Genomic DNA, 26843 nt, shown 5'->3' with positions numbered 1-26843 from the left:
AATAGTCTTTGCTAATTATCTAAACAATATAAATTTGTATTTGCTGTGTGTTTGCCCTCCCCCTCACCTGGGGATGAATAAAGTATTTTTGAATGCATTGAATGGGCAACATACACTAACTTCCATTTAGTTCAATGAATTAATTGAAAATCATAAGATTTCAGGTACCAGCTTTCATGGGGGTATATGGACACATTCCCTGCAAGACTACTGACAGCTGTGGCATTATACACCTTGTTTAATCTGTGTATTATCTAGTTTGAGGGCATAATAGGGTGGAGCTGAGTAAACTTAAGTTTACACTCTTGAAAGCAGGAGTTTAAAACAGGCCTAATGTGTTACACCCTGTTCAGCATCTCTGGAAATGTTTATGAGAGGCGACTTGGTTGTTACTCTCCATTTGGTATTTGTTTTTGGATTTATGCTATTTATTAAAGTTTTCAATACAGACTGAAATTGAGAAATCTTATCTCTGCACGCTCAAAGAAATAAACAGAGAAATGCGCAAGGGACATAAAATTAAAAACATTAGTAAATAATTTTCCCAGATAACCCATACACTGTGTGTAAAATAATGTTACAGTTTCATGTGTTTTGACAAATAGACAACATATTATATTTTCTCTTTAGAAAAAAACGTGATTATTCTCACGGTATATATTTACTTCTAAATCGTCCTTCTGTTTTTAATTTACTAATATAGTTAAACGTACACAACACTGTTAAAATAAATAAACGTCTGATTTTTATTAAATTTTTCATATTAATTAAAATTACAGGGTTACCTTTACAGGCAAGGCACTATCCTGCAGGACATTGGGGTGTTTGAAAAAAAAACCCGCAATCTTTGAGCAATCATAACTTGATTTGTCTAATTGTTTATCGTTTGTTTTAGGTGGCTCGGATGATATAGACATCGCCACTCAGCATGAACATGAACTCTTGTATGTTTGTATGTTGTCTTGACTATATACACTTATTTCTGTTATTTTGCAGTTACGCATATAGGTTTCGACATTTGTTAATTCATCCATCTTCCTCAATCACACACTTTTAAACTAAGAGGTTTTTAACAAAATGGTCGTTGAATGATGCATAATTTGTCTGCAACTTTCCAGTTTAAGACGACACAACAAAACCGTGCCGATTGCGTAATCATTTCAAGCCTTGCATGGTTACGTAGCTGTTTTTTAAACTTTCATATCCCCACCCCCACAAATCAAAATTGCCTGCATTAATTGAACGAGACGTCATTCGCTCTTCAGTGGTATTGCTATAAACAAGTGAGGGCGGCTTATACTACGTGTTTTGCTACTTGTGTTATCAAAGTTTGAAGATGGTTAAGTTGTCTAAAGCTGGAATCAAACAGAACTCTGCGTTAAAAGCTGGGCATCCTCCTGCAGGTTGGTGTTTAATAGTAGTAATCTAATTACTCTGCTGTTTCTTCTGCTACGATTAGGTTTTATTTTCTTAAAATAATACACACTTCGTGGAACCCGAGGATGATAAATAAGCTGCTTTGTATCCGTTTTACTGCCTTTTTCTTAGAAAATGATCTCTTCTTCGCTTTTATTTGTTCTTGCTTCTGAGGTTTAAACTTCCGCTCTGGAGTTGAAGCACCAACAACATAAGACGTACTCTAAACTTTGAATTATTATTTTTTTTCAAAACCGCTACAAACGTGGCACAAAATCCACATTTACATAACAGCTACATTGTGATCTCAAGTCAAGACGTTTGTGCCCTTCTAACTTCCTGTTTTTGTTTTAAAAGAACTGTACACCGAGGTAAACGACTTCTAGCGTGTAGATGCAGCGCTTGAAACTAGAGGCGCATTTGCATTGTCGTTAATCGCAACAATTATAATGTGTATATATGCATTATAGGTTGCATCAGCATTTATTGTTACATGATCCAATAAAAACTGCATTTTAAAATGAGCGTTCGAGGACGTCATTGCAAGTGTAAGAACGGCATTCTTCGTTTGTTCTCCACTTAACTTTTTGTAATTGGATTGTAGTGAATTTTAAAACCAGTCTAGGTTTTTTTTTGTTTTAAATCCCAAATACTAGTGGTACTGTATTAATGATTACCTATGTGAGGTTATGCTCACTGTTGCTTTAACCCAGATCCGCAAATCTTATTACCTTTAAAAAGTTTTAGTGTGTAACTGAAACTGCTACTTCCTGTCCCTCAGTCACACAAGGCTAGTTTTCTCTGTGAACGTATTGTATATTTAGATTATTTGGTGTCTAGGGCTTTGAATGGCTTTTTAGTTATTTAGTTTATAAGTCAATGCCTGGATGTATCTTTTCAACCAAATTGGATGATGTTTAATTAACTTGATTGACTTGACAGACCTTTAACAATGTCTTTTCTTTAGGAGTAATGACTAATTACAGTCTGAGTTTAATCTAGGAAAACTCTACAAGGCAAAATCAAGCTTAAAATGTACAAATCCACGCATCAGTTTTACTTGCTCATGCTTTGTTTTACAGTGTCCGAATGATCCCCGCCTGTACTTCAGGCACAAGAAAATGCTTTCATCTGTAACTGTCTGGAAATGGCAGTGCGGGAAGCCTTGCCCTAATTAACAGTGACATCCTGCTGCTTGCGTTCTGAGTTCTCATATTATTCCATGTGGCTAACCTTCTACAGTGCATGAAGGCATTGACAGAAAAACATAAATATGGGAAGGTGCCAACAGTTACATCTGTGTGTCGCCGTCTGTTTAATTTGTACTTTGTTCATCTGAGAAACCACTACATCCGGTAAAGACTATGATCTGGTAAACCCTTATCGAGCAGAAATAAATGTAACCTTTACACAGTCTATAAAGTCAGGCCAATGCTTTTATATTTACTGTGAATCGCTGTTCTACATCATTGGCTTGTTGGTTTTACAGCTAAAAGTATTATTAGGGGGAGGGCAGGTTAGTCGATTGAGTAGTACTGTCCTTGGGAATTGCACAATCAAGAGCTTATTTCATGCAATTTCATAAAATACCAGGTTTTCAGTGACTGGAGTTAAAATTAAGAATATGTATAAATAGCTGCTTGGAAAGACCTGATTTTAATTAACACAAGAGCAGTGAGAAGTATGTCCCTGCCACACGTGACAGATGAAGATCTGGTAGCTGTCCGCGTGATTGAAGGATGCCTGTCTGTGGAAGACGCAGACCTCGGACAAGGAGATCTTCCGCATCAATAAGCGGCAGACTAGTCAAGAGAAACCAGGGCTCGGGGCCTTGGAGCCGTAAGGTCACAAACTGGAAGGCGGGAGGTCTCTACACTGGCCCAGGACTTGTCACTGCTGTCTAAAACCAGACAGATGTGACTGCAGCAGAAGAAATTGTAGGCAGAAATAACCTGTCAGCATGACGGTGGCTCTCTCTTCATGGTGGTGATCAGCATGTTAAGAGACTTCAGGGAAAATGTGTTGACAGCTGAAAGATTAAATCTTGCCTTCTGTTGGCTATAGAACAACTAATGTGGTGGCAAGGAGAGTGATGGAGTGCTTTATTAATGATCCAATTGCAGATCAGAATAAACGCACCTTATACTGAGATGGTGGCAAGTACTGTAATATGCTGTTGTAGCTTTTAGGCAAGCAATACGTTTTTTCTTGAGTCAGTGGTTTTTTCCATTACTGCTAGCCAAACACTGGAAGGGTGGATTCATCCAGAAGGATGATACAAGATTGCACAGTGCTAGGATTAGAAGGGCATGTCTTCAGAAAGACCATATCAAGGTCTTGTTCTGAACCGCTCTACCTGACGAGAGTTCAGTAAAACGTCTGCATGATCGGCTCACCCCTGCCATTCACAGGGAGCAGTCACAGCTGACTGGCCTTTGTACCCTGGCTGTAGCTGTGCAGAAAGAGTGGTCAAGCATTCCACAGCAGTGTCCAGCAGCTAATCAAATCTGTGCTCCAGTGCTCCCAATATAACACTGGTGCCCTGGAGAAGTCATACTGTACGTGATTTAAACTTTGGACTGTTTTACTGAGAACTTGATTTGCTTGATTAGACAAATACAGTAGGGGTTTTTTTTTGCATCAGGATTTTCAACAGCAGTGAGATTGTATAATGAGCACATTTTTGTGTAATTAGGCAGAAAATACGATTAGTCTGTGTTTTAAATATGTTGGGCTGGGTCAGAAAATTCAAGTTTTTAAGCACTTCCTGGCCAGACGTGGAGTAACGTCAACATGCCAGCTTGAGAAATGCACTTCAGTACTTTAACAGCCATGTGATTGGGAATGGGTAGTTGCTTGTGGCTCAAGCATTTAAGTTTGAAAACTGAATTATTCACCTGCAGGCCACCTGTCTTAATTTCAATTCACCTGAACATCGTGATTGTCATCTACTAGCATGAATGAGTGTTCTATGATCTTTATGACAGGTGTGCAATATGATATGCTTAGTGTATATGGCTGACCTTCTTTCAGATCTTTAGTTTTTAAATGTTTTTTACTCCATTCTTTCTGGTCAACATTGTTGTTTTTTTTTTTTGTAATGAATCTTTCAACTTGGACAAATTATCCAATGTTGTAGGTGAGAAATTGTCAAAACCTAACCTTGCATGGCGGCTTAATAAGGTCTGTCAGTTTTTCCTGCAGAAACCGTTGAATTTTAGCCTACCAGCTGAGAAACGGAGGTCTCGTCAACATGTAGACCTGCCTTAGTTGTTTACTCTGCTTTTCCTTTTCACAGTGAAGGCTGGAGGGAAGAGGGTGGCCAAGAAAAATATGGAAGAGAATGCACCCCCTGAGAAGGAGGTGAAAAGACCTGCAGCAGACAAATCAAGGTAGCTTCTTATGGGGCGATGGGACAGCTTGGTACAGGGGGAATTGAAATAACTTAAAGTGAATTCACTAGACCTTGACATGTGCTGCCTTTCATTACAAATCTCTTCTGAGTGAAGAATTGAAAGATAATGGATTTTTGTCCCACAAGAAATATGAAAATGGTCAGTTCCTGTCACATTGAGGCTGGATACATTTTTGTGGTATCTGGAAATCCTGTGTGCATATTCATTTAGATGTTCAGTAAGGGGACAGTGGCAGAACTTTGCTTCTGATAAAATAGTATTTTTTTCTGTTGCCCTATATTTAACACATAAATGCTTAACATTTTGTCATGGTTTGGTTTGTTACCCGATATTGGGTTTGGGGGGGGGGGTGTCTTGTTTATGCTATTTTTTATAATAAACATTTTGTTTAGAGATCCTTTAAAAGAAATCATTTCAGAACCCTTTATCATGCAGCTATACAAACAGCTCATGAAATAAAGTCTAATTATATATTCGATTCATATAAAGGAAAAAAAATACATCTGAATTTCTTCGAGTACTTTTATTACAGGAGCTGTAAAAATATTTTAATCTTACTTCTCATTTCCAGATCTGTGACCATTCTTCCCAAAATGCAGTCAATCAGTATCCTCTTATCTGGCACTCTCGAAAAGGTTGGTCATCTTGTAGAAGCAAAACTTTTTTCCATTTGTGTGTTGGGGTGGGAGAGAGAGCTCTGAATTCAGATTCCTTCTTGGGGATTAGGTTTTGAAATGGTTCTCCAGATTTAGACAGCAGGAACCCCAGTCTTAATGATCTCTGTAATGTTGTGCTACCAAGATGGGAAGAGCAGCCTGTTTAGAGGTAGAGAGAACCCCAGGGAAGCCCGCAGGCAGCATGCTGGGAGCTGCACATGGAAACGGGGGTGAGCAGGTAGTGCGCACAGTTGGGAAAGTGTGCAGAGAGTATGCCAAGCCTGCGGACGTCGTGCTGTGGCAATGTACAAAATCAGGGTGAGAACACGGTCCGAGATCATGGTCAAGCAGGTGGGGGTCAAAGACAATGAGAACAAGCTAAGCAGAGCCTGAAGTACAAAGGGAAAGGCTGGAAGACGAGGCCCAGGCCATACCGTAGAGAAACGAAGCTGGGGGGTAATCTGAGAGATGAGGTCAGTATCCCGAACAAAGTTAGAGGCGCACAAGGACAGAGACTTGAGGGGCTCGGTGACAAAACCCGGGAACAGTAACGGGGCTCAGAGACCAAACTCAATATTGGAGCCATGAGCGCTGTCGGATCCGAGTATCAATCTCGAGAAAAACCTGAACGGGTGTGATTGTAAACTCCGAGGTGCTCTGTGTGTCGAGCTAATTGGATTTCAGTGCAGGGAGACAAGTTGATGGTGATGTCTATGTGCTAATGCTTCAAAGCTAGCTCAAACATAACTGTATGGACTAATGCTTGCTTCTCATGAGCGGTTTTCATGGTTCTGAAAAGCTCTGTATTTTGGTAGTAGCTGGTGTTCCTTGTCAAGAAGACCATTTACTGTCAAGAAGAGATCCAGGAGTGAAATTTATTACACGCAGTAGTTGTTCAATTTAGAAATAACCAGTATATATGCTTTAACAGGCTACATCAGAGCTAATGTGTTAATTGCATACATAATTCTAGAGAATTGCTTTTTCTTTAAGCTTGATTTTCAATTATGTTTGTCTTGTTGGCCATAAATGTGTCCTATTTTGGCATCTCCAGTCTCTATCCATTTTGGTTACCCCTTTAAAATGTGAGGCAGTTTTTGCTTGTGGAAATACAGGGTGCAACAAGTCAAAAACGTTTGGTTTGAGACCCTTCTTTGTTTTACTCCTGTGCTCCCTAAAGCTTGGAATACCCTCCTATATAAACCAGACATGAAGACAACTCCTCTTGCTGCCAGTACTTCCTGTTTGCTCAGAGCTGCCTTCTTGTAGTAAGAATTGATTTCTTACCATAAATGCTCTGTGGAAACTTAAACATAGAATGCTGCATAAAATCTTCACTGGTTCTCAGCTCTCCTATTGATGGCTGTTGTAGAACACTTGGTAGTGTTTCTACATAATGAGCTACCATACCTGGAGCAGTTTTTTATGTAGTGAACACTCAGAAATATTTTGATGGAAAAGTTGGAGAAGTGCATAGCATCCCAGTATAGAGCCTGTACAGTAAGTGTTTAATCAGCTTTCTTTAAATGTTACATAAGTCTAGTTTCTGCCACCTCCACTCAACACAACCTGCTCTCACCTGAAATAGAATATTGGATCTTCTCTAAACTAAAATTCCATTTTTTAAGAAAATGGATTTAAAATGCAAATGCATCACTCCTTACTTTAAACCAAGTCTGCATCTCATTTTTGTCCATTTATTTTTCAGCTGAGTCATGATTTTCCAGCTACCCCTGCAAGTGTTCGACATAACAAACCCAGACCTGCAGTTGAAAAGTTGTACACCCCGAAGATGTACTTTATCCAGCAACCTCGCAAGTGCTAAAACAAGAAGTCTGTTCTGTTGTGTGTGTTGGGGGGGGGGGGGGGTGACAATAGATGTAGGAGTCTGTTCTCATATTTGGGACTGGGGGAGTGGACTTGTGTGGCTTTGAGTATTACATTTAACTAATAAACACTGTTAAGCTGATGAAAGTGTTTTAATATCCCACGTGCACTGCACACCTCTTTCCAGATGTCTCCAGCCTTGCTCCTAGACAGCCCCATATCCTGCAAGTCCTATAGTAAGCAATTAAGAGGTCATGTGGAACAAAACTGAAGACCCCTGAGTCTTCATGCATCAGTTTGCCTAATTAAATAGATGATTCATTCCTCAGTGGACAAGTATTCCTCAAAACAATCCTACAAGACAAACTGGATTGGGCCTCTCCAGGACCTTTGTTCAAGGCCCCTGGTTTACACACTCCTTGATGTTGTGAGTTTCAAGATGGAGGTTAAGAGTTTTAAACACTTAACCCTGGATGAGACCTACGTCTTCATAGTGCAGTGCCTTGTGATGCGATTGGCACTTAAGTGGTCAGGTGGTAAGCATTTGTCTAGGGATTTGATATTTAATAGCTCTCTCTCCGTTTAGTTTCCTCCAAATCTCGCATTTTTTAAACTAGGGTGATGAACAGTGTGGCACCGGTATCTGTAAGATAGTTGGCTATTCTTGAAAAGAATGTAGAAGTCTATTTTTAGTTCTAACTGGAGCTTCAGACATGATGTGCAACAAAATTCTTAAACTAATCTGTCATTTTTATTCATTGATCATTCATGAGTAACCCATATCGGCTTGTGTGGCTTTGATTAAATTGCCTTGTCAGTGAAAGAGCTGTTATTTGGGCAGAGGTGAGGAGGTGATTCAACCTGTTGAATATTAAGTCCTTTTTTTTGGCGGGGGGGTTTACAGGGAATAGGCCCTGTTTCTCAATAGATAATGCCTTTGCTCCATTGATAAGGTGGAGTAGTATCTCAAATGAACTTCCCAGCAGTGGATTTATCCTCTTAAGTGATAAATCAAAGTATTTGATGTGCCCAGGAATCCTACATTTAGAATGTGCTGTATCATGCATTAATTGTGCACAACAGACCTATCACTAGGAAAGTCCATATGTGATGGTCTGTTCAGGAATATCTAGTTTCTGCATGACTCCACTTGCAGTGACAATCTGGCTGCGTGGTGTTAAATCGGTCAAGTCCCAGAACCTCACTTGCTGCTCTTCGGGCTGGATTATCCTAACATGACAGCAAGAAACGACATATCCTTATGCTGCTTGCGTAACAGTGTCTTTCCTGTGCGATGTGACAGTTACGCAGTGGATGCTCTTCTTGTTGGTCTTGAGCTACTTGTTCAACTAATTACTGGCCCCATTAAACATTTCTGGGAAAATCTGGGCTGTACCTGGGGTATAGGCAGAATTCCACATTGCAACATCTGGAACCTGGTATTTAAGCATGAATTGCAGATACACAGCTTGAATTGAGTCCGGTGGTGGCCACACGTTGTTAGCTTGTGCCTGTCACAGACACTGTTTATCAGCCTTATTGATAAATGTAAATTGCATCATCACTGTCATTTTTGTTCTAAAACATTTGCCAGTGCAATGCCCTTTTGTGTAGTCCATAGCCTGTCAAAGCTTATAAAGGCACCAATCTTCAGTTCAATGTTGCAAGCAAAGGAATCAGTTGGAATTCCATAATTTCCAGTAGATAAATATTTTATTAAAACTTTTAATAAGTTGCCTTAACAGACATTTGCTGCGTTGTTTCTTGAATGTTTGCTATGCACGTATGTTTTTACAAATATCCTCATCTCCCTACTTAAGCATTCTTACTTTTTGTTCATTTTTCTCCTTTTCTCGTGACTAGCAGTTGGAAAGCATTTGATCAGGAAGAGAAAAAAATAGATTTTTCTTACAAGAGTAGCAGAGTGGAAGCTACGTCATGCAAACGTCATGTTAATACGTTTATATAGTAATGGAATGTTCTAGCCAGTAGATGGAGCAATTGCACAAGTTTTTTTTTAAATTTAAAAGTAACCATAAGGAGGTGTTGAAGAGAAAGCACGACTGCACAAACTGAAAGTTAAAGGTAGTCTGCTGTTAAAAAAAAGTGGTACAGTACTGATTAAAAGTATACAGTGATACAGAAAACATACAAATGTTAGAAATTGTTATGTTTCTACATGCATATACTACACTATTTGTGAGACCTGGTAGCCACTGAGTAAATAGTCGTAGTAAAACACTAAATCTGTTTTTTTTTCTAAATTACAAAGTTATACAAAACAATGTATTAAAATACGTAATCAATCTTTTTTGGATGTTAATTCAAATTCCACATGTGGATTTATTTTGTAACATTAGTAGGTACTGTATGTTTTCCTTTTTTCCTTTTTCAAAGTAGTGCTCTAAACCGCTGTTGTCTGACCAGATTACCCGTACTGTGGGACAAGAGAGGAAAATTCCACACAACCTTCAGAAGCACCACCTTTGTTGGCAGTCTGCCACAGTGAAATGTGGCATCTGCTTTTATATTGATTTTTCAGCATCGTTGCCCTGCCAGCTAATCCCGCCTCCCTTTTCACCTAAAATATGTACACTTTGATTTATTTTAATCATGCAGCTGATGTACCTTGCCCCACCTTCTCCCCATCCATCCACTCAATCCATGTTCTTTGAAAATGACATTTCTTAGTGAACTACTGCCAGTGCCAAAGCTCTGTAAAGGTTTGCTCCCAGATAAATTCCACACCACACTTCTTTGTACTTTGTATTCCTTTTGTAGGAAGTCTTTTACATGCCCAGACATCTTTTATTGAAGCTGTACAGTCACCAACAGTGATGAGTTTGCACAGATGAGATCAGCTTTTGTGCAAGCAATAATAAAAGAAAGGCGCTTAGTGCCATGTTAAATCATTATTATTTTATTTGAGGGTGGGAGAGTAAAAGGTAAGTGTCATGGAATCTGCAGGAAAAATGAATGGATTGATAGCTACTTATGAATGCCGTGTGTTAGTGTGTGACCTCTGCAGAATATCGTCGAAATAATATTTTTTTCAAGCTAAAGTTTGACTAGTGAATCTTCTGTAAATCTGTTTTTTTTCCACTTGATTTAATATAATTAATCTCTTACATGCAGGAATGTTAATATTCTTTGCTTTTGCTTTGCTCTTCACCCCTTTACCACCACAGAGAGGATGTTCTGGAAAATCTTCCAGAACATTCACCAGGACCCTTAAACACACAGCACTTAAAGGGGATTTAGCCTGTCACCATTAATCATCTCAGAGACAGTGTGTCAGACTTTGCAGTATTTATACAGATCAATACCGAGGAAAAGTTCCAAAAGGACGTTCATCTGCAGGAGAGGTATTCATTTGCAATTGATGTCTTTACTCCTAACTTCATATGGATAAGTTTGCTTAAGTTAAATGACATTGCTTCATCTCGCCTGCTTTCATACTCTTTCTGTGATACAGAAATTTGTTTTCGGAATATTAATGTGTGCCTTATTAAATATTAAAGCACGACCTCCTGTAGTTTATGAACTGTGCTTACCTTAAAGTTAAATTAATTGTTGCAGTACATCCATTGTGGATAGACAGAAAGACAAACTCTAAAGAGGCTTGTAACAGTGATTCTTCACTTTACAAATCCAAATAAGATGTCAGAATACTTGTTTGTTTCCTTACTTGTTACTGCAGTATGGATACCAAAGCCTCTTACACCTTAGCATTGGCAGGATCTAAATGAATAAATCAAACAGTCCTTCATGAATTAAGAAATAACAATATTGTTTAACTTTTCTGAGCACCCCAAAGGTAATTAATCACAATGTGATTATAATATGGTATGCTTTGAAGTATACAGAAACTGTACAGGTTGAATCCAATTCAAATGTCTGCAATTTCACAAAAGAAGACTTTGAAGGAACGAGACAGCTTAGGAGAATTAGAATGGGAAAGGATAAATATAGAATGGATGGCAAAGGTTTAAAGAGGTTCTGCTTGAAGTACATGATAGATTTATCCCAAGAGCGAGTAAATCAAAAGCTAAAAAAAGAGTATCCCAAGTGATTCAACAAATAAATTAGAAAAAGTGTAAGGGAAAAGAGGGTGGCACACTGGCGTAGTGATTAGTATTGCTGCTTTGCAGTGCTGGGGTCCTCGGTTCAATTCCTGGGGTGCTGTGTGCATGGAGCTTGTATGTTCTCTCCTCTCACCTGACACTTTCCTCTAAGTGCTCCAGTTTACTAGCATGCAACCCAGTATTCGATAAAGCATTTCGAAAATGGATAACTAGATAAGGGAAAAGAGAGCATTTGTAAAGTGATTAAAAACAACAGGATGCAGATAACGAAAACCAGTAAAATGAACTGCAAGCACAGGCTGAACAGGTTATTAGAGCAGCCAAGAGAGAGATGAAAAAATATTGCAATGGAAGAAAAACAAATTTATTTAAGTACTAGGACATCAACTAGGAACCATAAAGGATGAATGTGTGTCAACAATGGCATGTTTCTGGTGTATTCACTGAAGAAGTCAACAAAATGCCTCAGGCAGTGGAAGGACAAAGTTCTTTATTTAATAAAAAAAAATAGAAGAGGCAGATGTTTTGGGTACTAGAAGAACTCAAGCCAAATGTACTGAAGGAAATAGATGTTATTCAGAAGAGAACGTCTAAATTTACCTGGACTGAAAAAATTGCAATGTCACCTATCTATAAAAAGAGTGACAGAACTGCCCCAAATAATTGTAGATATATAAGTCTGACTTATATTGCATATAAGGTTATAAACATAATTTAAAAATAATATTAATATTGTATTATAATTAATAATATAATAAAATTACTGTTTAATTTACTGTTACTGTATAACAATATTATATATAGTAATATTATAATAAAACAATATAATTAATAGTGGTATAAAATTAAATATAAAATAATTAAAGGGATCTGTTATGTGGAAGTATTATAGTCAACAGGGATTTAGAGTTCTCTGAACAAGCAACATCAGTTATGGATATACTGTACAAAGAACATATGAAATGGTGTATTTAGATTTTCAGAAGACTTCTGATAAAGTTCCTCATAAAACATTAATTCTCGAATTGCAGGTGGTGTGCATTCAGGGAAATAGAAGTGTTTGGATTGAGAACAGTTCCGTGAAGTTGGTCCTCCTACAAACAGCACAACCGATGAAACCCACCTCATTCGTTAGTGCTGCGTTTGTGTCGCTGTAAGTAGCGTTTATGCTGCTTTCGTTTCCGAGATATAGCGCCTTATTTTTTTCGGGTAACACGTAACTATTTACACGGATGTTTACAGGTACCAACAAACTCGGTACTTCAACTCCTGATTGTGATGAAAACAATGGGGGCAATTTGTTTTCCGAGTCTGTCTGGTCGGGTGGGGTGGATGTTTCAATATATTTCAATATAGCGCGTTCTTTTCCTGGCTCTGACGTCATTCTGTGACGTACAAAACAGCAAAGTCACGACTACCACATCTTTAAGTTGTGATCTTTTGATCAGTTAACCCCAGATTTTGCAGCCTTTACACGAATAAACACTTACATTTAGGGAGGAGTTACTATGTTAGTTCACTGGGTTAGGTGTTTTCTTTTCATTTTTAACCATGTTCTCGAAAATGTATTACTTGTGTACTAGTGAAGAGACGCCAGTTTCCAAATTACCGCTGCTACAACTCGAGAGCCCAAATTCGCATTTTAGGTGTTAGTTTCCAGATCGATATAATTTAAAAATAAAAAACAAAATGGAAAGCACGAGCATAATAATATAATGTTCATTCACTTTACATTTCTATTCATGTTTGAAGTACAAAGCAGAAGGTGTTTCCCTTAAATATACGATTAAAATGGTTAAAATACCATGTATTCATTACAGAAAGCAGCGGAGACAGTTATATTGCAAATAAAAAATGTATTTATTTCAAAGAGTACGGGACATTGTGAATCAATAAAAACGTTAAAAAACAAGCCTATGTAGTTATTTTGCAAATAAGTAAAGAATTTAAAAAATAATTCTCATTGACAGTAAACAAGCCGATCCACCTGGCGCTGCTGGCTTGAACAGCTCTCAGACCTGTGATTGGCTAAACCCCCGAACAGGTCGGGCCGCGATTGGGTGAAGAGTGAGAATCGACACTCTGATTGGGTAAAGCGCCACAGCGGAAGTTCTGTGTGTACCGTGTGTGCTGTATGGGCACGCTGGATATACAGTAACACGTCCATTGGTTTCCAATTACTGATCAATATAAGAGAAGTCGCACTGAGGTCAAAACTGAATAGCAGACAAAGAATGTCATGGCATCCACAGTGCGTTCACGACTCCGATAGCATGTCATGATAGGAGTGCGCGCACCACGATCACATCGCGATACCCATTGCGACTGGGCATCACTGGCATGGCGCCACTGTCGCAACATTAAGTCCATGTATCACGATATGAGAAACGCCCCCCCCCCCCCCGTCCATGTCGCGACTTAAAACCCGTATATCGCGATATGACATACCCCCACAAAAAATGCCCCGCCCCATGTCGCGACATGAAAGGCGCTATATCGCGATATCACAAAAACCGGTCACGCCCATGTCGCGACATGAAGCCCCTATATCGCGATATGACATACCCCGATAAAACGCCCCTGCCCCCATGTCGCGACATAGAGTCCACATATCGCGATATGACAAACTCCCCCCCTTCCATGTCGCGACATGAAGCCCCGTATATCGCGATATGACATACCCCGTAAAAGTGCCCCGCCCCCATGTCGCGACATGAAGCCCATATATCGCGATATGACATACCCCCCACAAAATGCTTTGCCCCCCTGTCGCGACATGAAGTCCATATGTTGCGACATGACATACCCTGACAGGATATGCTAACCCCATGTCGCGACACAAAGTCCATATATCGCGACACGTCCTATCTGGGTATATCACGTCCTGATATGAGACCTTTGTTGCGACAGCGGTGCAGGGTGGCATGGAAGCAAGGCGCCGTTCGTGATATACATGGGGTCCCTATCATGACATGCTGCGGAGGTCTTGTCGCAATGGTATCCCACAGTTACGCGTTTGGCAAGAGCGTGTCATGGTTGGGAAAGAAAAGGAAAATGTGTCTTAGAAAATAAAAACCATAGATCTTACAATCACGGTAATTTTACATACATTACAACCACAGGTTTTTGTCAGAGATCGTTAACTTGTTGGCGTGCGTCATGTCTTAGTATTATTCACATCTAAGGAGGCTCATATGTTTATGGATATTTTGTCTTTAAAATGTTAAGGGTACGAGCTAAACTGTAACAGAGCGCTTGAACTCGGCAGACAGGGTCACTGAAGGTCAAAGTCGCCGTGCATGGTCACGTGATCACCGGAAACCCAAGGTGCTCTATCTCGGAAACGAAAGCAGCAGAAACTTTCGACTGCCCAAACCAGCAAAAACGTAGCACTAATGAATGAGGTGGGTTTCATCGTTTGTGCTGTTTGTAGGGGGGCAACTTCACGGAGCTTTTACCTTGCCTTTAAATATTCAGCGGACTTGAGCATAACATACCAGAAGAACGTGCACGCACGTATGGGTTTCAGAGGTTGGAGTAAATGCATCGCCCCAAGGGTAATATCGAGGGCGGCGCCATGAGAATAAAAACTGCGAAGGTATTCAAATATTAATTTCTGAAGATCTTGTTTGATCCTTCATGATGCTTTTAAACTTGTATGAAACCCACGAAATTACTATTCTACGTTCGATGCCAAAAGACACGTAATTTGGAAATTCGTAACTTCCCACAAGACTTAACACTGAATTGTTAACTTTTCCCTAAGACATTGTAGGGTGGCTGAGTAACGTCACGACCCCCGAAAAAACAAGGCACTATATCACGAAAACGAAAGCAGCACAAACGCTACTTTCAACGGTAAAAACTGGTAATTAAATAGAAAACTGAACTAATAAGGGGTGAAAAATCAGATTGAGGTGCTATAATTCACCTTTAATGTATAACAATGATCTAGATTCTGATATGGTAAACTAGTCACGTCAGTAGATGATTCCAAATTAGCAGGATTAATAAAACACTGCAGAAGAAGCAAACAAAATTCAAAAGGGTTTAATTAAAATTCAAACTGAATAAACACCTGGCTGATGATGTTTAATGTAGACAAGTGCAGGGTATTGCATGCAGTTAGCAAAAACTATACAAAATGGGCACTGAGCTAGAAGGGGTAATATAGAAAAGACTTAGGTGTTTATGTTGACATGTAATTTACATCTTCTAGGCAAACAAATTGATGGTATATAAGGTTAAATGCCCTATTTTAAAATACTGTGTCACATTTTTGGTAACCATAGTATAGAAGAGATATTGCTGCACTGGAATCAGTCCAGAGCATCAGAGCAACCAGAGTTTTAAGAGCATTCTCAGGGCTTAAGGGAATGTCCTGTACTGACAGGATGAAGGAACTGCATTTTTAATCTTGAGCTGAATTATGAGGAGACCTGATAAAAAATCCAAAAGATATTAAAACAATCAGACTGAAATGTTAGGATATTCTAAAGCACTTCTCAAAATGAGTCAGGTTATGCCCATGTTCTACACCGTACAGAATAACCAACAAGGAGATGATCCTTTGTAAGCTGCTCTATTTTGAGAAAGAGAACATAAGTCACTGTAAAGGTATGCTTGAGAGGGTCTTACATTTTTTACATTCCAGGAAAAGAGTTTTGCTACGATTAGATATGATTGAAACAGTTACCCTCCTTGACAGTTCATGTTGCATTTTTTAAGTTAATTTTTTTTACCTTAAAAGGTCTGTGATTCTTCCTTTCATTAGCAGATCTACAGTGGTTACAATTTTCCTGGTCTATACCAGTTTGCAGAATGTGGTGATTTGGTCAAAATACGTTTTGGTAAGCATTAAGAAGGGGGTGAAATTGAATCTGTCTCAGAATAGAGATTAATACTGCTGATCACACAAGCCTTCTGCACAGTATGGTCTTCACAGTGGCCCACAGATTTCAGCAAGAGATTTGCCTCAGTCACAAAGGGACTGCCAGATTTGTACATTTATGTAGATTTTGTAAACAGATAATTTAATTTTTAAAATCCTAATAGTTTACATTGAGTCCACGAGTCTGAAATGTGAAACAGTACTCTATCTGCAGTTTATTAAAACAAAGTTCGTTATTCCAAATGTTTCTCTCACCCAGTGCTGTCAATCACAGGATAATCAATATCAATATCAAACATGCAAGAGCTGTACTGACCTACATACAATACACTATGCAATTTTAAAATAACACTTTCTCAAGTGCTACTTGCAAAGTGTATGTTTGTTGTTTTTTTTCCAAATCTTGAGCTGAATTCTGTCAGTGTGTTGCTGTATCTTTTGAGAATGTCCAGCACACTGTATGACAAACACAAAATCCACAGAGTGGTCTTTCATTACCTCTGGTGATTAAACAGTGCTGTTTCCTTAGGTGTGGCCCCTTATATATTCCTTGCTTCTGTCTTGACTGAAATATCAGTTGTCTGTGCAGCGCTGATTACAAACTCAATTCAGATGTCCATGAAATGTAGTCTAAAAATAAAAGAAATGTGTAATATAGAGTTCAAACTACAAAGGTTATCTTCCCAGAGGAAGTGAGGGATAAAAGCCAAAAATGTATCCTCGGCCAATCATGCATTTTTCAAGCTGAAAAAAGAAATCAAATAGTCAAACGATAATCTATATCATATGAAGGATTCAATGGCTTATGAGATGTTTTTTAACATGTCCCTTCTCTTGAACCGTTATCTATGCAGACATGAGACCAAGCTTATCGTTGTAGATTGTGGACAGCAGCCTACCACCCTGACAGCAGACGACTAATCTGTTTTTCCACTAGACAGAGGCTCCCTGCTATGCAGGAAAGGTACAGAGAAGGAGAGGCTACAGTTTCTAAAAAAGTGCCTTATGAAGTGCATAGTGTACACATACAGCACGTATTACAGTTTAGAAATGTGGAAACAACACATGATGTACAGAGGGAGTAGGAGAAAATTTAAGATCACAATGCAACGAGGTGAGGGAGCACAATCTTTCACCTTCACTATCTTATATTAAGTACAGCTTTGAGAATTAAATGTTTGGAAACAACATGCCTGGAAATGCTATGGGAGAACAGTTATTTGTTTTTATTCACTGTGATCTTTAGTTTAATTACTATCTTTGTACTGGTAGTCTAGCAACCATCTCTCCTTTTATATAATGATGAAGTATGATGGCAGTCCAGTGTGTCCTGTTACTAGGAAAGCTGTACAGCTGGAGAGACTGTGTTTTGCCTACCAAGTTAACTTGGTGTTCTTACATATTACATAGAATAATTGTATTCAGAACATTTAAAAAGTTTTAAAATGTTTAAAAGGAGCCTTTTTCTACAATGCAAAATATACTAAAACTGTTGTGCAAAAATAAAACCAAAGGCTGATGTAACTCAATTACATCTAGTGCAGAAAAGATGCTGTCTTAACACAGAAGTTAATCCAGTCACCGTGTTGTACTTACAGAGAACTAATGAGGAAAAAACACAGTTTACAGTCTCTTGTAAGACACTGCCTGTTACCAAAAGCTGATTTGAAAGTGTAAATCAGATTACTCTGCCAATGTAAGTATCTAGAAAATAAGGTATTTTTGGGTCATAAAAAAGACAGAGAATTACAGAGTAGCAAAAAATAAAACATGAAGGAATGAAATATTGATTTCCTTGTGTTTTCATCTAGGGGGTGAAACAAGAGCCTTAAAGAAAATCTTCTAGAATAGAAGCCAGTATACATTTCAAATAAAAAGAAAAGTATGTTGCCAAGAACCCCAAAAACGTGAATCTTGTGATCTTTTTAAGACAAATGTGCTATGGTGAACACTGCAGTAAGAGTATGAGCCCTTTGAACAGTGCACTAGAGGACTGTGAAAGCACTTACAATGAAGACTTCTATTTGGAAGCACAGGACCTGAGAGAGCTGGTCCACAAGATGAAACTTATCATATAGAAAGTTTTGTTAAAGGGTCAGGTTTCAATTTTTTTTCTTCCAGATTCTGTTTCATGTATGGATCTTTGTTTTCTTTATTAATGATTGAGTAATCTGATGTCAGTGCCAAGAAAAAGGCCTTTAGCACAGAGATAGGTCATAATGTCCTTAAGCACTTTCTGAGGTTATATGTTATGTAGCCTAAAATAAATGTTTCTAGAGTAGCTCTCTGATACTCCGCCAACTTTTTTTATAGCAGATGGAAGGCAAAACAAAAGATAAAGGATTGTTGGATGTTTCTGTTTTACATCTCTCTGCAGGCATTCATTATATATGGGGAGTTTACTTGGTTACCTGTATATGAATAATGTAAATATCAAGAGTTCCGCATTGATCTGAGTAATGCAGGCACACGCTTACTGGATATACTGGGCTTGTGCTGACATAAGTGGGATTAAAAGATCCAGGTGTCTTATTAATATAACAGCTATTGGTGATTTTAGGCCAGCTCAGCATGTATTGATGTGTTCAGTTTTAAAGAGCATTTCAGAAATGAAGGGCTAAGATGTATGCCTTAAATTTGTTTTCTTAGACATTTTAATTACATTTTAACAAAACAAACAACAAAATATAAAATCTGCCATTTGTTTTTAAAAACTCATAGAACGTTTATGTGCAATACCTTATGGTAATTTAATTATTTTGAAACAGATGTGCAATCACCAATGTTTTTTCTGTTTTGCCTAAATTAAAACTGCCCATTGCTAATAAACTTGGCATTAACTACGCTCATATGAGCAAGGGAGGGATGCATGCCTCCATCTGAAAAGTTGCCTGGCGGAGATACCTGCCACTTTCCACACTGTGTGCTCCTCTGTTCCTACAGCAGAATTCACATCAACAGGAGAAGCAATGCAGCTGGCATCAACACTATGACAAGCTGAGACATACTGTAGGCTCCAGACAAGTCACAGGGGCTGTTGGTGTGCATCAACAGCTATCTCCAGCCCACCCAAGCTCTGACGCTGGATCAGCTGTGCACCAGTGCTTGGGGAATCCTGGTCACAGATGGACAATGACAGTGTTCGTCCTGCTCAACCTGCAGTCCAGCCGAACTCCCTTCATATCTGAGCCACTTGAGGGCTGCCACACCTTTTTTTTCACATAGTTGCGACCTTGTTCACAACCAGCTTCCCCAAACCCTCTTGCTGTGTGTGTTGGAGTTTCCGTGGGCTGTGCCTGCTAAGGTTTGAATGGTAGGACAAAACTGTTGGCATATGAAAAGCAGAAAATATTAGGTTGAAAATCAATGGGTCAGCTGACTGATTTCTGTAATAAATCAGAATAAAATAAACCCCTCGACCTGAGTAAAAGGAAGAGATGTACAATTGCAAAACTACAATAAGAAACCTGCTCAAATTTGGCCTTTGCCATTTTGTCTTATTTGAAATTACAGCTAAACATACAATTGCTGATACTTTGTAAATGCACAATACCAACCCTTTTGAAACTAACACATTCCTATTTTCTTGTGTTTTGCAGAGTATAACCATGCTTAATAATCCCAGCAGCTCTTCAGAATAATGGTAAGAGGCCTTTGTTAAGGGAGATGAAGTCTCTCTTTTGTTTTGAATCTCCCCCAAATGCCTTACATTCCTGATTTGTTTAATAACAAAACATTTAACTACAGAAATAGCCATCTGAGACTCTGCCTCCTACGAATGGTAGAGTGGTAGCGTCAGTACCAACTTGGAAATGTAGTAAGCAGAAATGAGTGTTGCTGAAAATATTCCAAACAAGAAGGTGCTGACACGGAGATAGATGGCTGATGCCTCTGTACCACAATTTCCAAACCAGCACACCAGTATGCAGAGGGGGAAACACTGTAATAATTAATTAATAATTCCTTACATTTATATAGCGCTTTCTGGACACTCCACTCAAAGTGCTTTACAGGTAATGGAGACTCTCCTTCACCACCACCATTGTGAAGCCCCACCTGGATGACGCTAAGGCAGCCATAGTGTGCCTTTATGCTCACCACACATCAGCTATCAGTGAGGAGGAAAACAGAGTAATTAAGCCAATTCATAGATGGGGATTATTAGGAGGCCATGATGGGTAAAGGCCAGGAGGAAATTTGGCCAGGTCACTGGGGTAACACCCCTACTTTTTTCAAGAAATGCACTGGGATTTTTAATGACCAAAGAGAGTCAGGACCTTGGTTTTATGTCTCATCCAAAGTTCTGCACCTTTTTAACAATAGTTTCCCCATCAAGCTATATTGGGACATTAGGATCCACACCGACAGCAGGATAAGCAACTCGTACTGGTCCCACTTACACCTCTTCCAGTAGCAACCTTAGCTTTCTCATCCCAGAACAGGCCAGGCTCACACCTTGTTAGCTTCAGTGGATTGCCAGTTGTGAGTTGCAGGGTGATATAGCTGCTGGCTATATATGCTGTAGGAGGTGTTGCCCTTTGGATGAAACATTTAAACAAAGCCCTAACTACCTTCCTTAGTCAATAATGATCATGTGGCACTTTTATGTAAGAGTATGGATGTTTATCCCAGTGTCCTGCCAAAATTCCACTCTGGACTTGCACAGTCTTGCCAGTAAAGTTCCACCATAATTCAATTGGTGAATCAGTTTCTCACATCTGTACCTGATCTGCTTTGTAGTGGGCCTGTGAGTTTATTATGGCTGCTGCGTATCACACAAGTGGGTTCTGCACTTCAGTGAGTTCCCTTCTAGAGATAAATCACTACAGTATCCTTTGGGATGAAAAGTATTGTCCAAACGCATAGTATTCCTATTATGAATTGCTTCATACAAGACAATTAATTTACACATTGTGCAGATGTTGTGCAACTGATTATTGTATTAGAGAGCGCTGGATAGTGTTATTTTTTGGGGGGGATACCTTTACATAGATTAGTCAAGGATAGCCCTCACATGCTCAGTGGGGTTTGGGTCTATCAAATGTCCAAGCAAAGAGCAGAGGGCACCACAATATCGTAAGGGTAATGTGTGAATAAACAGGTGTTCTTTCCAAACGGGGTTGTCTCTTCACTTGCGTCTGATATCCATACAAAGCATCTTCTTCCTTGCTGGAATTCCGTAGGTCAGCACCCTTTAACTCATCACTCACGAGCGGCAGCTGCAGTGTCTTTGCTTGTAGCCCCGAAAAGGATCTGTATAAACACTGCTGCCTCACTTGGGTGTATACCCAATAAGTGTGCGGCTTTGATGGTGAGCGCTGATGCAAGGCCATACCATACTGACACTGTGGTTTTAAAACGTCCAGCAACCCCCTCCCCCCCACCACTCCCAGCCATCTAGAAAGGTAACAGGGCTAAGGGTGAAATCTGAGGCCTAAACTATGGTTGAAAAATCACAAGCTCTGTAGACACCATCTGTGGTTGTCAAACACATCCGGTCCTCTGTACATCTTCTTCTGTTAGCAGTTGGTGGTCTTTTCAGTTTCTAGCCATTTAAGCAATGTTTGTTGACTCGCCCCTACTCTCCAGGGAACGTTTCTCCCAGACCCTTCGTCTTTAGGCCATGCTGGTTCCCAAGAAATGCGACAATTACTGTCTGTTTTTCAAATGCCTGGTAACTGAAAAGAAAACAAAAGTATCTAAAAATACTTCAGTCAGGGAGAAAAAACAACAACTTAGTGCAGTCACAAAGTAGGGAAAATGGACCATATCCACAACAATGGACAATATTTGTATTAGAACTTTAAATTACAATGCATTTAAAAATCCCTCAAGGAAAGAATTTTATAAACAGGCAGGATTACTTTAGAAAGTTGAAGTTTTCTCCCGTCCTCATGATGTCGCTATACAGACTATTTTATACCGATGTACAGCAATGAAAACACATGTACTATATTTAAGAATAAATAACTTTGTAATTGTACGGTGTCTGACGATGATCGAGTTTATAGTCTTTATTTGGAGAATCAAAATGTAATTATGTTGATAAGAAATACCTCTACACATAAAAGAGATAAACATTCTGTAAACAACATGGCAATCCATATAAAATTATATCTCATAAAAACTGATTTTAATGATCTCTTTATCAAAGCTTCCCATTACACACCACGACTGACGAAACCTATATGAAAAAATCCTCAGAGCACATCGAGCACCGAAAACTACACCGGCTTTTTGATTCTTTAAGATTGTATTTTAAAAGTGAAAGTAAGAAAAATACTGTTTTAAAAAAAATGACAAAAGCTCTGTCACAGTGATTTATATGGTAAAAGAAAAACAAAAATTGACATCAATGAAAGATTATCATACCACTTCCCGAATTATTAAGTAAAAAAAAACGACTCAACACTAAACAGCGACCAAAGTTTAAAAAATGTTTATGCACTTTAAATTATTAATATCGCACAGCTGTGTTAAATCGCGCAGATCAGTGTAGTTCAAGGCCCTCTTTGGATTTTTTTTAAACCACTCATTTCAGATAACACTGCTGTGTGTGTTTGTTTGGTCTGGTTTTAAAATCACGTCTTTGCTGTTTTTATCGAATTAAATCACGACACACCGCCTCCATTGTGCCTCGTTGACTCATATTTGCATTAAGAAATAAACTGAGCCAATGACGGTGATGACTGGGAGGCGCCGAGAGCGTTGCTGGTTGACTTGCAAAGTTATCGGAAAAGAAACTCCATGCTCCTGAGATATTTCAATAAGCATCCCCGTCTCCTGTAGCTTTATCCCCCTGATACCGCATGCAAAGCGAGAAAGCACCATGGCGATAAAGTAGGACTGGATTGCCTGGTTACGGAAAGTGTGTAGCTCTGTTTGTGCGCTCCCTTCCCCATGACCTCATGGTACTAGCTTGTGAGGGAGGAGCTCAAGGATCCAGGATCCTTCTGGGGATTCATATGGAGATAAGCGTAAAGAAACTTTTCAGCCGGGCGATACATGGTTTTTAACAGGTAATTTTCTCCCCCTGAAACATTTCCATAATGCATAAACGACGGCGTTAAAGTGGAGTTTGCGCTTTCTAGTTTCACGTCTGTGCTGATAGTCTGCTGTTTCATTTCTACGGGATCAAAAAAAAAGTTGAGGATTAGATCGGCGCACTTTGCGAGGTCTCAGAAGGTGAGGAATGTGTTGAAACATGTCTCGGAGCAAAAATGGGTTAGCTATTTTTACGGCGATTTTAGGGAGCAACAAAGGTTAACATTCTTAAAAATTAACTCGGGATCGACACTGTGATGACTAAGGGTAACGATGAGAATAAAGCAGGTTTTCTCTTAACATCTTCAGTCTTAAATGTTTTACTGTAGTTGCGGAAAGGATGATCAACTCAAGACAAGTTTTTTTGCGGTGGTATTGAGTTTTGAATTCATCCCTGAACGTGGCGGGCATTTGCTGTCGGTTAATCTATCAAATGTTTGTATTGCATTGCACAATTAATTATAAGCACTTTCAGAATTATTTTATTTTACAAAATGCTTAGCTTACCATGTGTTTCAGCAGTGGTAACGGTGCATGAAGATTCTTGGGTAAATATGAAAAGGGTGACGCTTAAGTTAAATACGTTTGCTGTTGCGCCAAATTCTTTGACCTGGCTTTTGACGTTAGTTACTCCCGTTAATCTCGGCATGTGGCATCCAGGCCAAGACACACCGGTAGTAATACCAGGGCAGTCTACCCACTAGCGATACTATACTACAAAGCATAGCGCACGGGAGAGAAGGACATCAATATCGAAATCTTAATTCTACGTGGAAATACTTTTAACATTGGAAAACTAATCCGTTATTCTGCATGCGTTTAGGGTATAAATAGTACATTGTTATTAGTGTATGAAACCTTTTAAAGACGTGCAGAAATTTGTGCAGGCATTAATTTGCTTTCAGTAGCAAAACGCATATAGTGTGAAAATTATTTTTTTACAGAAGGGAGGACAGTGCTGTACAGTGCACATTGGACAGTACCATGAAAGCGACACATTGCAGGGAAGAAATGTTCGCTCAGTCAGCAAGGTTTGGAGTTTGCGCTTGTGGTTGAGGGCTGGGAGTCAGCTTTTTTGGGTTAGACAGGATAGAAGCTGGAACTTGTTGGTAGCACAGGAAACGCCCTATGAAAAGGTTGTGTTTGATGTGTCATTTATTGTGTTAGTGTGAACTGGAACATTTTTATAACACGAGGTAGACAGCAGGGAGTCGTGTTTACTCTTGGCAATGTATTGAAATCGTTACCCCCAGGACCATTGCTTAGAGAGGTGTTAGAGCAGGAATCAGACGGTTAGGATTGTGATACAGTCTACAGCCGGGAGTACTAGTTGATTTTGACAGTGTGTTTGTGAAGTATTCCCAACTGTACCCCTACAAATGGGTTCTGGAGGGAGGCCTGTTGGTCATCCAGGTGGTTTTTTAAAAAAGCTGTTTGTAAGACTTTCTACAGAAGCCTTCCCTGCTGGGATGTCAGGTTTCATTTTGATCATCAGGCGGTATGAAATCAAGGGTGAAGTCAATTTTTTCATCTTTTCACTGAAGTGTGGGAGTGCATGCTGTGTAGCAGGCTTTTTAAATCCCCATTTCCCCTCTTAAAAATGTGGTACTAAATGGGTACGATATGTCAGTAACCTAATTAAAAGAGTTGTTAAACTACAAAACATGGCCAAAAGGCAGCTGGTGTTATGTTATTAACAGACCAGGAACAGATCTGTTAGTTTAACAGAATTTTACATTGGTTGGAACGGCCAAGATTTTTGAAAATTCATATACTGAAGTAAAAATGTTATGTATTAAAAAAACAAACATGTAACTGGTATTAAAATCTGAAGTGAAAGTTTGGTGGGGGTGATGTGTAAAAAAAAAAGTCTTTTGCAGTAGGCCCATTCACGGTTTCTCCAGGATATGAACTACATGGTTCCCAAGCCAGTTCATTTACATAAATGATTTTGAGAACACAAGAAAGACCGGCTTTGTCATTAAAGGGATTAAATGCTTGTGAAATGTAAATTGTTTGCTGCATGTTTTCTTCTCCGACAATAGAGACCCGCTAATGGCGCTGGAGCTATTTTGCAAGGTTCATTGTGGAGAAAAGGACTGGCCTTCACAGCCCAGTGACAGCTCCAGTCCTCTTTACATGACACGTCCCTTCTTTGTTGAACCACGTTTTTTTTTTTTAATGCCGCATACCCTTACACAATTTTCTATTATTATAATGTAGCGATGCTCAAGGGGACTAGTTGGAGCATTATTCATCCCTGGTCAGACCTCTCTTCAGTTTTTCCATGTAATTTTGCAGGCTTTTGAAGATGTAGTTTTAAGTGGGCTTTGGCTTGTCTCAGTCCGATGTTCTCATGCTCTGGACAGAGTGCAACAAATCCTAATGCCCTTGAATGTGAACCACAAGATGAAAAATTAAAATATTTTTGGTCTGGCTGTTCCTTCCTGGTTGCTTGCATCCAGTACTTAACACTTACCACACTTGGCCGAGCTTCAGTCTCTTTTGTTGTAAGAGTGGGTGGTAGGTTTTATTGCTTATTTTGTTGTAGCCTGCCTTGGGTTCCATATTATGTAGTAGGACGTTTTTCATATACTAAGTTTTAAAACCATCTGCAATTTATTGTTTTCATCCCTCATTTCTCCCGCTACCTGTCCTGCTTCTCAAAGTTTGTGCATTTTTCTCACCCTGATGGAACTAGACTGTTTTTTTCCCCTCCCGCTGACTTTCCTTTTCCCTCAAGAGTCAAGAGTATTTGGCGTCTTGAGTCAAGATTTTAATTCCTGTGCTCTCAGGCCAGTTGGCAGCGGACAGGTGTTTGTCTTAAAGACAGAGGAGGACAAGACGGTAAAGTAGCTGGACAGTATGGCTCTTGTGGCCTGCTGTTAGCCTAGTCTGAATCCAAGGTGGATTCATCTGCTTTTGTTGTAGCTTCCTGAACTCCTTGTGATCAGTCACCATAAACATACATCCAACATTGCAAATCTTCTGAAAAGATATGCCTTTATGACATGGTTTGGTGTGTTGTACTAATGTTGCAGTGTTCCTCCTTTCTCACCTTGACAGAATATTAAAAGAGTTTTTGGCACCGTGATTAAAGTAGCAAATTCATAATTTGCACCAAAGTTTAGAAAGGTGCAAAAGTGGGCTCATTGATTTCCTCTGAAATTCACTCAGTAAGAGCAACAGAATCTGTGGCATTTGATGCATGCTCCCTGTTTTTAAAAAAGTAAATTTTGTAGCCTTTCTCTATGCAATAGCCTGTTATGCTATGTCCTATTTTAACATCTTCATGCCATTGAGGTGTTGTTTTTAACCTGAATTGCATTATTTTGAAATGAAAGCTGATAATAAGTTTTAACTTGAGATTACAAGCTTGGCTCTTTTGACAGAATGACCTATGTACTTTTCACACAGTCTTCAGTGATATCCAGTAATGTCCATTCCACTGCACTCTGCTGGAATATGCTTGGAATTACCAGTTGATCTCTTTTAGAGCTTTCGCGCA

The 26843-nt window shown here is 39.2% G+C and overlaps 2 protein-coding genes across 12 annotated transcripts in view; both read left to right on the top strand.

Moving 5' to 3' along the window:
- The first annotated feature begins 1239 nt into the window (after positions 1-1239).
- Positions 1240-9053, top strand: LOC148822059 (death-associated protein-like 1 homolog). Of its 2 annotated transcripts, XM_088930233.1 has the most exons (5): positions 1240-1403; positions 4715-4808; positions 5404-5467; positions 7197-7330; positions 7384-9053. In XM_088930233.1, the coding sequence occupies exons 1-4, from the start codon at positions 1337-1339 to the stop codon at positions 7311-7313; spliced, it is 342 nt and encodes a 113-aa protein (XP_088786359.1). In that variant the 5' UTR covers positions 1240-1336; the 3' UTR covers positions 7314-7330; positions 7384-9053. The 2 variants fall into 2 exon arrangements, with proteins under 2 accessions (XP_088786359.1, XP_088786358.1); XM_088930232.1 differs by having other exon boundaries at positions 7197-9053.
- Positions 9054-9132: 79 nt separating this feature from the next.
- Positions 9133-26843, top strand: part of tanc1a (tetratricopeptide repeat, ankyrin repeat and coiled-coil containing 1a) — a 155277-nt gene continuing 137566 nt past the window's right edge. For 2 of the 10 annotated variants that reach the window (XM_088930222.1, XM_088930225.1), the window contains exons 1-2: positions 16731-17255; positions 19235-19934. In XM_088930222.1, coding sequence (XP_088786348.1) covers positions 19932-19934 — 3 coding nt within the window. In that variant the 5' untranslated portion in view covers positions 16731-17255; positions 19235-19931. Of the gene's footprint in view, positions 10681-16730; positions 17256-19024; positions 19935-23207; positions 23311-26843 lie in introns of those variants that run through there. The other 8 variants (XM_088930215.1, XM_088930219.1, XM_088930220.1 and 5 more) reach the window with 8 other exon arrangements.

This window comes from Atractosteus spatula, chromosome 13 (genome assembly GCF_055471065.1).
Source record: "Atractosteus spatula isolate fAtrSpa1 chromosome 13, fAtrSpa1.hap1, whole genome shotgun sequence".
NCBI lineage: Eukaryota > Metazoa > Chordata > Actinopteri > Semionotiformes > Lepisosteidae > Atractosteus > Atractosteus spatula.
This window is presented reverse-complemented; position numbering and strand designations above follow the sequence as displayed.

Excerpts from the sequence above, each read along its gene's own strand:
- LOC148822059 (XM_088930233.1), top strand. The coding sequence starts at position 1,337 with ATGGTTAAGTTGTCTAAAGCTGGAATCAAACAGAACTCTGCGTTAAAA. Across the intron at positions 4,809-5,403 it reads CCTGCAGCAGACAAATCAAG|ATCTGTGACCATTCTTCCCA; the intron begins GTAGCTTCTTAT and ends TCTCATTTCCAG. Across the intron at positions 5,468-7,196 it reads TATCTGGCACTCTCGAAAAG|CTGAGTCATGATTTTCCAGC; the intron begins GTTGGTCATCTT and ends TTTATTTTTCAG.